This window comes from Ixodes scapularis, unplaced genomic scaffold (assembly GCF_016920785.2).
Source record: "Ixodes scapularis isolate PalLabHiFi unplaced genomic scaffold, ASM1692078v2 PGA_scaffold1__304_contigs__length_218370807, whole genome shotgun sequence".
Lineage (NCBI taxonomy): Eukaryota > Metazoa > Arthropoda > Arachnida > Ixodida > Ixodidae > Ixodes > Ixodes scapularis.
The window spans coordinates 43302730-43318715 of record NW_024609846.1 but is presented as its reverse complement, the minus strand read 5'-3'; the positions used below and the strand labels follow the sequence as shown (position 1 = coordinate 43318715).

General features: G+C 47.3%; 1 protein-coding gene across 1 annotated transcript in view; it reads right to left on the bottom strand.

The window, feature by feature from the left end:
• Positions 1-15037, bottom strand: part of LOC115317410 — a 137768-nt gene extending 122731 nt beyond the window's left edge. Inside the window, exons 1-6 of the mRNA XM_040223795.1 lie at positions 14783-15037; positions 13173-13352; positions 9926-10006; positions 7999-8150; positions 1554-1764; positions 159-263 (exon numbers count right to left, since the gene is read on the bottom strand). Of these exons, the coding sequence (XP_040079729.1) occupies positions 159-263; positions 1554-1764; positions 7999-8150; positions 9926-10006; positions 13173-13352; positions 14783-15037 (984 nt within the window). The remainder of the gene's footprint in view (positions 1-158; positions 264-1553; positions 1765-7998; positions 8151-9925; positions 10007-13172; positions 13353-14782) is intronic.
• Positions 15038-15986: the final 949 nt, after the last annotated feature.

The following is a 15986-nucleotide window of genomic DNA, read 5'->3' as shown; positions in this document are numbered from 1 at the left end:
GCCGCAGCGATCACTGCTAGTCCCAATACAACATCGGCGCTTTTTAGCTTTTCTAACTGCAGACGGTACGAAACGTCACCACTATATTGGCGGCGGTTAGTCGTCATTTCTCTTAGTTCTCGATTTCTAATGGTTACCAGAAGGAAAGATGTGCGCACCTTCCTGCGCGCCTTCAGCTTCGTCTCCTTGTCCATCCAGTCTACCTGCTCCACTTGAAAGATGAACGACTCCAAAAGCTCCTGCGTAATCCAGTGCACGTAATCCTACGAAGAAGACGACCATGTCGACACAAACTCTAATACAATGCAGTTCCCCCAAAAAATGTTCTTTTTTCCCTGTTCACGTTCGCGGACAGATTGATGGATGGAAGCATAGAGCTGAACCAGTTTAATAGGGCGGAGGCTTACGCTATCCTAAAACCACTGAAATTTAGTATGAACAGTTAACCTCTGGCAAATTACTCCAGTCATTTTCGTAAAACCTCTCCGAGGTATAACTGGTAAAATTTTGATCCGTGTTAAGAAAGCGCCTCTTCACAATCTGGTATGTGCATCTACAACCCGGCGCATAAAAAAAATTAATGGGATAAGAATATATTTGTTTTTCCTCAACTTAGAACGCTAGTGAGATAGAATCCGCTTGGTTACTTGGTTACTGAACTTCAATGTCTTTACTAGACGGCCGATATTAGCTAGTTACATAGGATACTCGCGAGCCTTCTTTCAGTGTTGGTGTGAATGCATGCCGTGCAATTTGCTCCCATTTTTGGGAAAACAAATGAGTGAGCTCGCCTTTGAGTATGTAAACACTAGAAAGGTATGTACGTGAACTGCGCGACACAAAGAGCGCGGAACTCGTTTTTTTTTTTTTTTTTTTTTGCTATTTACTTCAATATGTTATTTGCAAACACCATATTTCATCACCTAAGGCAATCCATCGGATGAGCCCTTTTCACTGACAACGCCCCGTGTTATACATAATGAGCAAGGCTGTCCAGGCTGCTATTGCTTCGGCAATTATTGCTTACTAGTCGCGTGAAACGCTTAATGAAACAACGCACTCGCTCCAGTAGCTTGGACAGTGGTCGCGTTTACGTGGAAGCGACCGTAGCACGTCAAATCGAGATGTTACTCTTTTTATAGACCCCTTTCGAAAGTGTGCTCTAAGTTGGAAGCTGTGGTACCTGCACAAATATCGGATACAGGAGACTTCGCCAAAGTTGGAACACTGCGTTACTAATTCTACTTTATTTTCATATTTTTGTATTATCGGACTCGTATTTCCATGGTGTCGATTGTTTCGTCCATTGTACAGTTTTTCAAACCTTCTAGCAGTGAGCACGTGACTTTTGAAAAAGGCCTATTGGGTCAAAGAGGAAACAGCAGAGAGACGGGGTGCGTGTGTTTGGTCCCTGTTCGATACAGTGCATTCATGTAAGCCCAGCCAGTGTTGTGCACCATGGACGCGACGGAGTATAAAACGTCCCGTAGACAGCACGCGGAACGATCAGGAACCGAAGATGCGGGTGGCGTAGCGGCGGCGGCGGGACTCACAATGAGCGCTCGATTTTCCTCGGCATCGAAAACGAGTGAGGCACTGTGCTGGGGTGCGAGCTGGACGACCAGCTCGGTGCACGTTTCGGCCACGTCGGTCGGGTCCGTGTAGCCGTAGACCGTCCGGCGGTGGGCGTCAAACTGGTGCAGGTACGAGAGGAAGCCCAGGCGCTCCACGATGATCCAGCCGAGGTAGTTGACCACCGCCCGACTTGAAAAGGACAATAAGGGGGCCGCTGCTGACCTCCTGGTTTCTTTCCTACCTCATGCTAATGACCTCTCAATAAACATAAACAAAGTATTACCTTAAGTTTAGACGCAGCCGACGCTACGAGCTGAAGGAACCAATCAGACAGCGTCAGAAGCTCACCATCATGGCGTTTGTCATGTTTTAGATGCGGAGCATCTCTTGCTCGGGTCTATGTCCCGCGGCATCGGCGTCGTAGTCCGTACTCACACTACGCATGCGCAACTCTCCTCCTTCCCTCTCTCCAACAGCTGCGCGTTACTCTCTACGCTCTCTCTCTCTACCAGCTGCGTGGACTTCGCGTGCGTTCGCTTCTACTCGCACCGCGCGCGCATGCGCAACTCTCCTCCTCTAGTCTCCTCTCCTTTAAGTGTGAATATAAGCAGCGGTAGCGCGCTGCGCGCGTTCAGAGGGAGGAAGTGGCCGAGTGGGCTAACGCGTCTCAGCTCGGAGCGTGGAGCGAAAGCTTGCGCTGGGAACCTCCTGGGTTCGATCCCCGCCGCCCCCGCCCGTTTCGATCTGGATGAGTTTCGTACCGGCACGCGTTCGTGTGATCACTACTGCGTGATGCACGTAAAAAATCCCAGGTTAGCGGTTGTACCGCACTGGCTAAATTTCTCATCTACAGCTAAGAGACCGATTACCCGTTGAGGCGCATCTCCATCAAGGCTGTATAAACATAAAGAGCAAACCAATTTTTTTGCGCGCGTTCAGTTCACCGCTGTTGACCTCCACTTCACTCCGTTCTTCTGATGAAGTGTGATGGAAGCAACAGTCCCGTCAGTTAGTGGGTTGGCGCAAGCAAGCGTCAGCACCACCCCACAAATTAACAGCAACGCTACGCCCACTGAAGACAAAGCTGCGCAGCGAAGGGCACGCGACGCTGAGCGCAAACGCTTGAAGCGAGCGGCAGACCCTGAACTACGGCAACGAGAAGCGGCGTCCATTCGTCAACGTCGAGCGGCGGATGCTGAACTACGACAACGTGAAGCAGCGGCGGTTCGAGAACGTCGAGCAGCAGAACCTGAGGTTCGGGACCGTGAAGTTCAACGTAAACGTACGAAGCGAGTGGCGGAACCCGACCTTCGAGAACGGGAAGCCGCGTGTAAACGTCAACAACCAGAGGCATTGATCACGTCTTCACCAATTTCAAGATCCACCCACTGCACCGAGATCCCCTCACGGTTCACTTCAGCGACCACAAAGCCATCCTCATCAAAGCAAAGTGCACACCTCAAGTACTAGACGCTGCTCAATAAAGACCTTCGTTAACCGTTTCACCTTCGTCTACGCAATTAAAAGAATTACACCATCTTCCCGAGGGGAACCATGGGGTGATGCGGAGCATCGCGGAGTTTCCAACAACGTTCACGCGATGTGTGGTAACCAACGCAAGTTAACAACGTAATAACACGCAAGTTAACAACGTTACTAACAACGTTACTAACACCGTTAATAACGATCCGCGATGCTCCGCATCACCCCATGGTTCCCCTCGGGAAGATGGTGTAATTTTTTTGTACGTGTTTTTTCATCGGTGAACCTATCAGAAACAAAAAAGGCCTAGTGACTTGCGCTTTTGACGCTGCACGATCGGCCCCATTAGTTCGTATGCCGTCGGCTGCGTCTGGATTTGAGCTGAAGTGAAGTATAGACCCTTTTTCTGTTTACAAACACGAACTGCCTCCTGTGTTGCAAGCGACTTCCGGTCGCTCCGTCTTTGCCAGCCTGTTGAGCTTGCTTATATCGCCGGTGCTAGAAAGCATAAATGCTACAGGTACATCAAAGTTGGAGATCTAACGAGGGCCCTCGGCTGCACAATTTGACGTTTTGGAGGAGGCAAGGATGTTTAAAAAAATGTTCCTAAATGTTAAACAGTTCTCGCGCTCTTTCGTTTTTTTCTTTTTTTCGTTCACCTGGAGGTATTGGTGGTTAAACGTTTCGTCGACATTTCAAGTTCCGGTGTTAGGGTGGGCTTTGTTCATTCTTTTTGTGAACCGGAAGGTCTCTGGGAAGCCAAAGACTGGAGAACCGCTTGATCGCGTTCCATCAAAAAGGGTCTATAGGACTCTTCGACAACACACGAAGAATCGGTCTTACTTTATACCAAGCTGAAACAATGAGGGCACGATTAATGCAAGCCTACAGTTTAGCCCTTGCAGTCAAGGTAAAAAGAAAAATACAAAACAAAAACGCAGAGGCCTTTTCTTAACGAACGCAGTACGAGGCTTTTTGTCGTCACGTTGCTTGCTTCGTCATTTGTTCTTCGACGTTCTTCTTAGGCCGCAATTTCATTGGCTGCTGTGTGATCATATAATGCGAGGGACCGGCCGCGCCCAGCATATCTTAAACTGTCAGAAAAACAGTCCGCACGATGGCTCAAGAACGACACCGCTCGCGCTTTTGAGAGCTGATAGCACAGAAATTTTTCAGCAGGCCGTTCGTGACGTCATGACCAGGATTTCCCTCACTGTGAACCGGCGATTGGGCAGGCACGATCAGTATACAGGAAGCTATAGGGTTTGGCCGATCGCGAACTTAGACCACAGTGACGCTTATGGTCGCGCACGTCGCTAACAGTGCCACAAGTGCAACTGACGAAACAATTAAACTAGGAATTGAAAGATGTAGTTTGAAATTACAAAGACGAATCACGAAATTAGGGACAAAATGACAGATGATATGGTCTCTTATGCACGAAAACTTGCACTGCCTTTTTTCGTTGTCTCAACGTTTCTTTTCTCCCTCTCTCTCTTTTTGTAAATGTATTAACATGTTTGTTAGAAATAAGTTTTTTTTTATTTGAATGATCTCCATTAGGAGTGCACACCCTATGCAATAAACTTTTAGTGATTTAATAACACTATCTCTCCTCCCTCTGTTTACAAATGGCGAAGTGAACAGCCTTTTTATTTTCTGTACACGGTGTGTCTGCTTTATTAATGCTGGTATGGAGGGAGGGTGATTGTTTTCCCTATTGAAAAATATTTTTTACCGGAATGTCATTTCCAGTAAAAGTCTATTTTACTGGATTATGGGACTGTTTTCACTTCCAGTAAAGCCGTAGCTTACCGGAATGTCGCCGGATTTGTTACTGGAATGTCACCGGTTGTTTTACAGGAATGTTACCGGATTATTACCGGAATGTCACCAAATATTTTACCAAAATGTCACCGGATTTTTACCGGGAGTCTATTTCCAGTAAACGTCATTTTTACTGGATTATGGGACTCTTTTCACTTCCAGTAAAGCCATAATTTACCAGAAGATCACCAGATTGGCCGGAATTTACCGTGTTTTTTCTTTCTGTTTTCGGACGTCAACCGAAGGCACTTAGGAGGAAGCCTGTGAACCGTGGATGGTTATGTTTACCAGATGCTGGACGATTCGGTAACAATTAAAGTGGTTAGTCCATATAGACTTGAAGGTTCTATGTATTTATTTAACAGGGTCGATACCAGTAAAACAATTTGCACAGCTGTAGACAAAAGCAATCAGACCAAATAGGAACAATTATGCAAGTTCTTGGCCGCAAGATATCTTTCAAGGTACTCACAATGCCGCTTGGTAAAGTCCTAGGCGCACGGTAGTTCAACAAATAAAACCGCGCAGGTGCACCACACGGACACACACAGGTATACTGTCAGCAGCACGTTTAGCGAAAACCACGAACGTGCGGAGCGAACATCCACCGCCGTTGAGAAATCCCGGGCACACTCACAATGTCGTCCCTAATGCCGTCGCCGCGGGTGCACCCGGCGTCAGTAGCACGCTTAGCAAAAACCACGAACGCGCGGAGCGAACATCCATCGCCGTTGAGAAATCCCGGGCACACTCACGATGTCGTCCCTGATGCCGTCGCCGCGGTTGCACCAGGCGTCAGTAGCACGCTTAGCGAGAACCACGAACGCGCGGAACGAACATCCACCGCCGTTGAGAAATCCCGGGCACACTCACGATGACGTCCCTGATGCCGTCGCCGCGGGTGCACCAGGCGTCAGTAGCACGCTTAGCGAAAACCACGAACGCGCGAAACGAACTTCCGCCGACGTTGAGAAATCTTGGGCATAGTTTTTTTCGCTCGGTGGATGCTTCTGAAGACGGACGGACAAAGAGGCGTAAGAAACAGGTCACTGAAAAATATATTCTTTTCATCTACACACCCTGCTGCTTTGGAAGACACAGGTCGCACACATGGAACGCGAAGCCGAGACTGAGCGTTCGTTCCTGACCGGTCGTTGCTCGTTGACGGACAAAGAAACCGGTTGTCTTCAAAGAAAAAATAAAAATAAAATAAGTCAGCACAACGACCCTCTTGCATTTTCCGCACGAACCCAATGCGAGGGAGAGAGGGTGCGTGGGGACTCGTCCTTAGTCGCCGCACGCCGGCTCGTCGCGGCTTCCCCCTCCCCTCGCGTCGGCTTCGAGTGAAGGTCGGTAAACAGGGAAGCGAGTCACCCGTTTCGGGTAAAATTTCTAGGAAAACCGGGTCGTCTGATTGTATACGAAAGGGGCTGCCGGTGGCATTCCAGTGAAATCTGTTTGCCGGCCAATAATCTACCAAAGACTGGTAAACTGGTTTCGAATGAAAAGGGGTGAAAGAGCCCTCCTTTTTGGATCGTCAAAACAGTTCACTGCACGCACTTCTTGAGCATTGCACCGTCGTCCCGAGCTGTAACTCGCACTCACGAGAGTGCCGCTCGAGTGGTCTCGTACCTGCTCTGGCCTAGACTTTTGCCTGTCGCAAATATCAAGTTACCGGCGATCGCTGCCCACCTTTTTGGATCGTCAAAGCAGTTCGCTGGACGCACTTCTTGCAGAATTGCAACGTCGTTTCGAGCTAAACCACGCACTCACGAGAATGCCGCTGCATTGGCGGCCGCCATTACAAAACAGTCCCCCTGCTCTTCTTGGCTTCCTTGACTTTAGCCGTTCCCCTTGCGTCGGCTTCCAGTGATGTTCGGTGTCCGGTAAACGAGAGTGGCTTCCGGTAGGATTCCAGCGGCGGTTAATGGAAAGTGGTTCTGGTATAACTTCCAGCGAAAGTGGCTACGCTGGTTTCTGGTGAAAATGAGTGGAAATTAACCCGTTTCCGCCGAATGTCACGGAAAGTTTTTGCCGCATTTTTACCGTAAGTGGCTCCGGTAAAAGGTCCATCGACATCTGGTTACTGGAAGTGGCAGCCGGTAATATTTCCACCAAAAACTGGTAGACTACGCTGGTTTCTGGTGAAAATGAGTGGAAATTAACCCGTTTCCACCGAATGTCACTGGAAGTTTTTCCCGGATTTTTCAATAAGGTTCCTTCTTTCCTTTGTGATATTCTGTCCCTGTGGGTCTCCCTATATAAGAACTTTTCAAGTTAAAGAAATTTCCAGCTGTGTTAGAGATTTTGTGCGCGCGTGCTCGCGTGCGTGGGTCCGCGCGTGTGTGTCTGTTTGTGTGTCCGAATGGGGTTTTTTTATTGGCGCATTTTACCTCGCTATATTTCAAAGCATTGATATGTTGCTGCAAAAAATGAAAACATGTTTGGGAATAAATAAGCGCTTCACACGCCGACCGACGCAACATTTATGATTCAATATGCCTTATGTGGCGTACCCGAATATGAATATTTTGCAACGGAGAATATTGTCAGTCTGCTCAATGTTTAGGGTGTTCATATCTGCGTTCAAACGCCGAACCCTACGCGAGGAGCAGGCGACGCTTTTGTTTGCTCCCATAGGAGACATCGAGTAGAGATAGAGGCAGCCAGCCTTTGCGTCTATCCACTATCCTTCCAATTACAACTCGGCGATGTGACGTCACCGCACGCACTCAGCTCCCACTTTCCTTCAGCTCCCACCCGTATAGATGTTTTGAAGTACGGCCTCTGGGCGCCGCCATCTTGCTGCTGGTGTGGGTGGATTTTCTGTTAGTCAAGCAATCCTGAGGCGTACCCTCGGCTTGACATCAGGCGATCTACCCACACCAGCAGCAAGATGGCGGCGCCCAAAGTACGGCCTCTGGGCACCGCCATCTTGCTGCTGGTGTGGGCGGATTTTTTGTTAGTCAAGCAATCCTGAGGCGTACCCACGGCTTGAATAACAGGCGATCTACCCACACCAGCAACAAGATGGCGACGCCCATGGAGGCGTACTTGCAAACGTCTTTAGGTGGTAAACCAGTGACTCTAGTTTGGCCTAGCGCGAACACGTACACATTAAACTCAACCTTGAACAGCCTGTTGATGCAGTGAAGGTACTTCTTGTCCCAGATGGTGACGACCTGGCTTCCTGGATTCGACATGGTTTGATGACTGCGATCCGTCGTCCTCTCCTGGATCCGCACGAGCAGTCGGTACCACTCCAGCTGCGACGGAGGGGAGCGCTGCGTCACAAGGACTGGCCACGAGGCGGCGCAGACTGGGAAAAGACCTTTTAGCAGAGCGTGCAGTGCCTTTCGTGGTGCCAAAAGGAATGCCGGAAAATGGCTATATGGAACCGGCTGTAGCGGACAACTGAGGTATATATACACCAACTCAACTTTTTGAAGTCACTACCGCGGCGGTGCTGTTGTCGGCACTGCTTATTTGCAGATGCTTCACTTGTCGGTTTCTGCGCACCCACAGTGCCCACACCGGGTGTGGGCTAGGCGGGCTTGTTTGTTATCAACCTGTTTGTGTACATTGTATCTTCAATGCGACGGAAGTTATGCAAGCGAGCGTGGTAGGGCGGGCAAGCATCTGAGCTACATTTCCCTCTCTTAGGCCTTTCAGTATCATGTGGTAGATGCTGTGGGGAAGGAGGAGCGTAACGGAAGTTCCCATCAATCGTCGCGCGTGCTGCGCGCGCGACTTCTTGGATTATATTGGCGGAAGGTTTACTCGGAAGCTGGACGCGGGGAATGAGGCGACGACCGTTTGTTCTAGCCTGCCATCGTCTGGTTAGGCTATGGCGTCCACGCGAGAACGGGTTTCGCGCGAAACGCATTGTGTTCCAAAGCAACTATTTGCTGCAGCAATTTTTCTTTCCCTATTTCACTACCTTCGAGGCTTCCGTTACTCGCGTTCAACAGCAGGCTAGCGAACTTTGTCAACGCTGTGATCGTCTGAGACCGAGGAACAAGGAAAGTGGACAAACCATACACAAGATACTTTGTCGAGAGATAATTATTAGCGTTATTGTTTCGTGAAAGGACAGGATCGCCCGGTCAAAAAAAGAGAGAGAGACAGAAAAAAAGTGGTAAATTAAAAATAAATACATGCACATTGAAAAAAAAAGAGAAAAGAAACATGACACGTGCACAGAAACGAATTTCTGTTTCTTTTTCAAGAACGTATTCGTTTGAGTGCTAGACGGCCAGAGTCAAACAAAAGTCGTTCCATGGTCCTATCTAGAAAACAGGCTATTGATAGGGAAAGTCCTACAAAGTTTCAACATAAATTGGTGTAATGGCCGGTTTTATATTTAGAAGTATAGACGAATGGCTCCACATACTTTGCTTCCCGAAAGGTTAAATACAGGGTCCGATAGAGGAAATGCAACCCTGTTTTCCAACCCGTATAAATAAACGCATTGCGGAAAGATCAAATATCGTGTCAATGTTACAATATACCCCAATTAACTCGACGTATGAGCGTAGCAGAAGCTACAAGAGCGAGCTCCGGGCTTTCAGCGTCCCTGCCAAATCCCGCGCGCGCTCGTGCAGCAGTTCAAGCACTGTTCAGGACCACATGCTCGCGCTTGTAGCATCGGCTGCGTCTGGACTTAATCTGAAACGAAGTATAGTGATAGTGATAGAATACGAAAGATTGTGAATAAGACGTTATCCGGATGAAGAAATAGTGAAATACAATTCATCCATGCACTCTTATATTACTCAGTATCAGAAATAGAATTGTGGTTTTCTGTGGCATTTTAGTGAATGAAAACGCTTGTCAAAAAGAAAGGCAATCGCATCTAGCAATATAAAGTTCTACCAGAAATTGATTGCTTTCTAATACGATCAGAAAAAAGAGCGGTCCGGGGAGGGGGGGGGGGGGGGGGGGGGTTATCTGTCCATCGACTGTAATCTTCATTTTTGGATATACGTATACTGTATAAAAAATAACGTCTACACCCTGAAGTTGGTTTTAAATGTCTTACCATGTTCTGGTCAAGTGACAGAGAAGCCAGAGTCACGTTGTTGTCGCTGTAGTCTTTTATGGAAGGCTTCAATATGGTCATCTAGAGGAGCAGTAGTAGTCGAAATGTATGTCAGTATCAGTTGGCTCTCGCGTTGCACTGTGATTACGAGCACATTTCAGTGAACACAGGTCAAGTAGCGCCCCTGCTGTCTACCATCTTAATAAGCGGAAAAGCAACTGCGATAGATTTCAGAGTGCAACTATGCCGACCTGTACAGCATTTCCTGTACGTGCGATTGCAAGCCTGCCAAGGTGCCTTCGCCTGCGTGTGCGTATGCTTGTATGTGTGGGGTGACCAACCTGGTAAAGCACAACTTTGTCAAAGCTATTCGCGAAAGCGCGAGGCTTCATTTATCGTCCCATTTGTACGAGTGCATGCCAGTCAAATCCCAATTCAAGAGACAGGCTAGACCGTTTTACTGAAAGAAGGCGAGCAAGAAAAGGGGAAAGGTCTACCGGCGCTTTCTCCCTTCCTGGAGCGTTGGAAAGAGTGAAAGTCCCGGATGAGGGGCTTCGCCGGTGTTGGGTGTATGCATTGCCCTAACTTGGTTCGCGCTTTCTTTTTGGTTTTAAACTCCCTCACTTAATTAGAGTCACGGGCTTGGATGGTGACAGTCCACCGGTCATCGGGACACCATTGCTCGGTTATAGGGTGCACAAATATCTACAGACACAAAGCATCGACTACTGTCTGAGGACCTATGTAGCTTGCACGGAATCCGGCAAGGCGAGTGCGGCTGCAATGTCTTTAAGCTTCATTGCTTTCCACATGACCCCCCTTTCCGGCGGGCGTGAGTTGCGTCCCTAAACCGAAAAGACTTTCCCCAACGCCATCCTCTCGACTGTGCTCGGAACATTTTGTGAATGGGGCGCGCACCGCACTTCACGCCGTATCGTCGATGAACATGGGGTAGGCTCGCAAGGTGCGTGCAAGTTTTCTCGTGATAATTGCTGTTTCAGCTTGTAACTTTTTGTAACAGCTTTGACAGCGTTGTACACTAAGAATGAAAGAGGTGTAGACCGCAAAGGTGTCGACACCTGTCGCGATCTACACAACGCGCCTCACGCGAGACGCTCCGGTCCCACACTACCCCGTATTCTAAAAGCGAGCGAACGAAACGTTGGGGGTGTTCACTGGCGGTCATAGCTAAGCTTGCTCCTGCTGCATGACGTGCTGACGGCAGGCCTCCCCAACGCTTCGAACACGCACATTGCGCTCCATAAGATTGTCTTCTTTAAGAGATTATGAATAAAAACTCATCCGGAGCATGCGCTGTGAGTAGTCATCACAAATTTGGCGCCCAGTGAATACAATCTATACCGCCTCACAAGCCTCCCCACTAGCTGAAAATGGTTGACGTCGGGCTGGCAATCTTATGGTTCACGGTTCGACTCCCCTTGAGGGAATTTCAGAGTTTTGTTTTGTCGTCTCAATTAATCCTCTTATCATTCTCAAGCACATGGGCATTCGTTTTGTGTTACAGAGCAAAATATTACCAAAAAACAGCCCCCCCCCCAAAAAAAAAAAAAAGAAAAAAAGTCGCATTAAAAAGATTTTATTAAAAGAAACTAGCAGAACCCATAATAAACTGCCCGCTAAGCTCCTGCTTTTATTCAGGAAACATACCCTTGGTTTGTACCCCTCTCTTAACATTGCTGAACGCTTTCCAAGAATTCGAGTCACACGCACGATCTGCGGAGGTTGAGGAATTCGACAGCCCCGATAAAAGCCACTTTGTGTTCGATACTGAACGAACACAAACACGAACACGCACACGCACACACACACACACACACACCCGCGCGCACACACACGAATACACACACGCACAAACACACACACAAACACACGAACACACACGCACGCACGCACACACGAACACGAACACAAACACACACGAACGCACACACACACACATACGAACACACATACACGCGACCATACACACACACACAAATTGTGGAAAAGATAAACTCCAAAAAAATTTCCTTGAATTTCAAGTAAAATAAACCCGGAATTGAACTAGACGATAATGTGATTAATACAAAGGCGCAAGTGAGGTAGACAAGAATAACGATACTAATCTCTGAAGAAGGGGAAGAAGGAGGACAAAGGACAAACAAAGGACGCTGAATTATTACAACGGCTCTGATCTAAAACAGAAACCGGGAGTCACGCACAGAAGGGCTTCGTTTGTACATATAAAGGTGAAACGGAGCAAAGATTTTTTTTTTTTCACCAAACGCGAACACGGTGGGTATGAAACGCCACAATAAAGCTTTTGTGGCATGATAGAAATAACAGAAAACTTGCAGGCGAGTTGGCGACCTTTGAGCATCTTGAAAACCCGAGACTTCGGAACGAAAAAGTGAACGACACAAACCAAGTGTCGCGTTTCCAGGATGTTGATTTTTGTAGCAGTTCGTTCTGATTTTAGCTTTTTCGTGGGGCCTTCGGGCCATTCAAAAATTGAATAGACCGTCATCGGTGTGCCTTTCCGCAGGGTAATCTGTAGTAAAAGGCGAAAAATTAACGATACTAATCCCTGGACAAGGGGGACAAAGAACAAACACCGATGTCCAAACGCAGCTGTGTTTGCCCTTTGCCCCACTTGTTCCCCATCTCAAGGGATTGTTATAGTTATTCTTGTCCAGTTCGGTTGCACCTTTTCATCATTGCATTTTTATCACAGCGAAAAATTAGTTCGCGATAGTGTAGAGGGGCAAGAGCTATCGTCCTAATATTTCTGAAACATAAAGACAACTCCAAAATCTTCTTCTTTTGCCAGTACTTTTTTTTTTTTGCGTCATTGAGATCACTTGTCAATTAACAATTTTAACAAATTTCTTACATTAGATTACGTTTTGAGTATTACGCAATTTTAAAAAGCAACCAAAACGCTCCACACAAGTAGTAACTACGAGATGTAAGCAAAAATAAATAAATAAGAAGTGACGTTACGCTGTTGAATTCCCCCAAATCTACAGCGGAAAAACAGGTGCATTTATACTACGTGTTTGTGTATTACAAAGGTCCGTTCACATGATAACGTTTGTCCCAGAATTCGAACATTTTGCGCTGAAGTCGGGCAACACTGTGCGTAAGTCGAACTTCGTCGGAACTTCGGTGAAAGATCGGAGGTTCGTCGATCCAGTCGACCCTCGGTTTCGAAAAAAAGTTCGCAACATCCGCAGCGGGAACGCACCTGGCGGAGGTAGTGCTGGAGTAAGACGATCTCCCTGGCGATGCCCTGGAGCGGAATCCCGGAGCGGAATGTTTGCGCGATGGCGGTGATGCTGTCTTCGTACGACGCGAGCACCGCGGAATCGCTGGAAGCCTGTTTGGCGCGCAATTCTGTAGCGAAAGCGAACTCTGGCGGCCCGATCTAAAAAAGAAAAAATACAAATCACGTATTATTATAGAAATCTAAATTCCTACTTGCACGCTAGTACGCCCTATGGTTATGACATGTAGGCAACTGAGCCAGGCACGCAGCCAGGACCTTTGTTCGGGTGGGTGAGCAAGATAAGTTATTGCAGAGAAACCGCACTCCGTACCGGAGGGTCCATCGTATCGTATTGTGTGTGCAAGAACGGTTCCCTAAAACTATCGAATAAGGACGCATTTGTTCCCCCCAACAAATGCTCCATAATGTGAGTTGACCATAATGACGAGACAGAAATGCGTGTGTTTTCTCAGTTTGTCTCCAAAAAACGGTGTCCGTCTAGCGGAGTATTCATATAGCCGGGTATCCATATTAACGGGGTCCATAATAACAATGCACAACTGCAGTAGAAAGCGGGAGAGAGCGAGTGAGTCAGTGTATGTCAATGAGTTTGTGGGTGTGCGAGTGAGTGTGAGTAACGCCATAACAAGGCCGTAGTGCTGGTTTTTCTGGGCTACCGGATGGCAGTGAAATGCACAAATTAGACACGACTGCAGCGTCACTGCTTGACCGGGACTCGTGTTTTCACTCATCGAGAACGAGTTGTAGCTGAACGATGACGCAGCACCCGCGTTAAATCTTTGCCCCTCGGTGGCCTATTGTAGGCGACGTACGAAGACAACACGACGATTACGGCCTCCTTGTCTATGAGGCTTTTTTTTTTTTCTTTTTTTTTTTATGCGAGCGAGATTGCTAGTGAGTGAGCGATTTTAAGTGATGATGAGGTTGAGCGTGTCAACAAGTGCGTGAGCAAGTGTTGGCGTGCGAGTGAACGTGTGAGAGTGTGCTAGGCTGATGACACGAGCGAGAGTGTGCGTGAGTGTCTTTGAGTGAGCGTGGTGAGTGAGAGTATGTAAGAGAGTGTGTGAGTGTGTGAGTCAGCGAATATAAAAGTGCGAATGTGACTTATGAGTGAAAGCGTGAGAAGGCGTTGGCGCGAGGTTGTGAAGGAGTGTCTTAGTGTGCTATATGTAAGTGAGTGTAGAAGTAAAGAGTGAGCGTGAGCGCACGAGAGTGTGAGTCAGTGAGAGTGAGTGCGTGTATGTGTGACATGGTGAGCGTTGACAAGTGTGAGTGTGTGAGATTGGGACTGTCGTTGAATTGTGAGGGTGTGAGTTTGTGAAAGCGTGGGACTGCGTCTAAGTATGTGTGTGAGTCTGTGTGTGCGCATTAATGTGTGCGTGGGTCAGGGGGAGAGGGAGATTAATTCATAAATCTGCTGGTTGGCTACGCATATTAAACATGGATAGCGCGAAGGAAAAACGACGACACGAAGAAGGTGGGACAAGAGAAAAAATGACGCAGTAAAAAGGAAAGAGGGCGGAGAGAGAATGAGAGATTGAGTGAAACGGTCCAGTCTCGCCGCTCACCTTGAAGCCGTACGTACGGCCCAGAGCTAGCCGTTGATGCCCGGGGTACGTTTCGAGCGTGAGCGAGAAGAGACCGCTGAGGCCGAACAAGCTGAACGACTCGTACAGGATGTTGGAGATGTTCGGGTTGTCGATGACTTCCAGCATGGGCCACCGCACGATCCCAACCTTGCGAAGAACGGCGTTGATTTCACGCGTGGTGACCGTCAAATTGGGCTCGGTGATTTCTAAGAGATGGAAGACATACCACGCCATGGAATGCCAACTACACCTGTCTGCCGCATTGAAAGTGTTTCGATGACTTCCCTCTCCAAAGATATAGTTTTCGATTTCAAGGGGCAGTGAAAAAGGCATTGCAAGAGGATTCTCTTAGTGCGGCAGCCCCGTTTCTCAAGCGGTGCACTGGACTTAGTGAAAGGCAAGGACGAGGGACAATATGGCTTTGTTGAAACTATGTGTCGCTGGAAAGTGCAGGAATGAAAACGATATATTTCCTATCGCTCTCAAAAATGTATTTTCATCAGTTTTTTGTTTTTTTGTTGTTGTTTTTTCGCGCAAAGAAAGTGAACACATCTGTAGCGCCATCGAGGCGCGCAAGGTATCCTGTAAATCAACAACTACATCGACACTCACCTTTTTTACATTTCGAGTAAAATTTTTCCAAGAACCCCTGTTCTTGCGTCGATGACAACTTTTGACTCTCTTCGAAGCTTTTTATTATTGCTGAAAAAGGCAAGTTTCAAAGTCGACGTTATATCTTTCTCCGGTACCACAATACTCTCGTGATAGACAATATTGTTTTTCTAAATTGCCCAAGTTTTAACCGAAACCAGCAAATAAAGTTTACTGTAATCAGTATCTAAATGTTATTCAGATCAAAAATGTGAAACCCCGGTGTTTGATTACATCGATGTCAAAACAAAGCTCACAAAATAGAAAGAAAAAAGAAAAAAAAAAAAAGAAGTTTTGGTGCCTTTAACTTGTTTTCATATCGCGGGTCATTTTGATTTTTGTTTTTTTTTTGTGAAACTTGGGGAAATTTGGTATAACAAAAACTACGCATCGCACAATAAAAAAAAAAAGCAAGAAAAAAACATTGATGTCTTTTTTGCTTTCTGCCCAGGGGCCTACATAAGAAAATATTAGCGTTCCGGATAATTAAATTATTAATTATTTTCGAATAATTAACTTTCTAATACTTGAA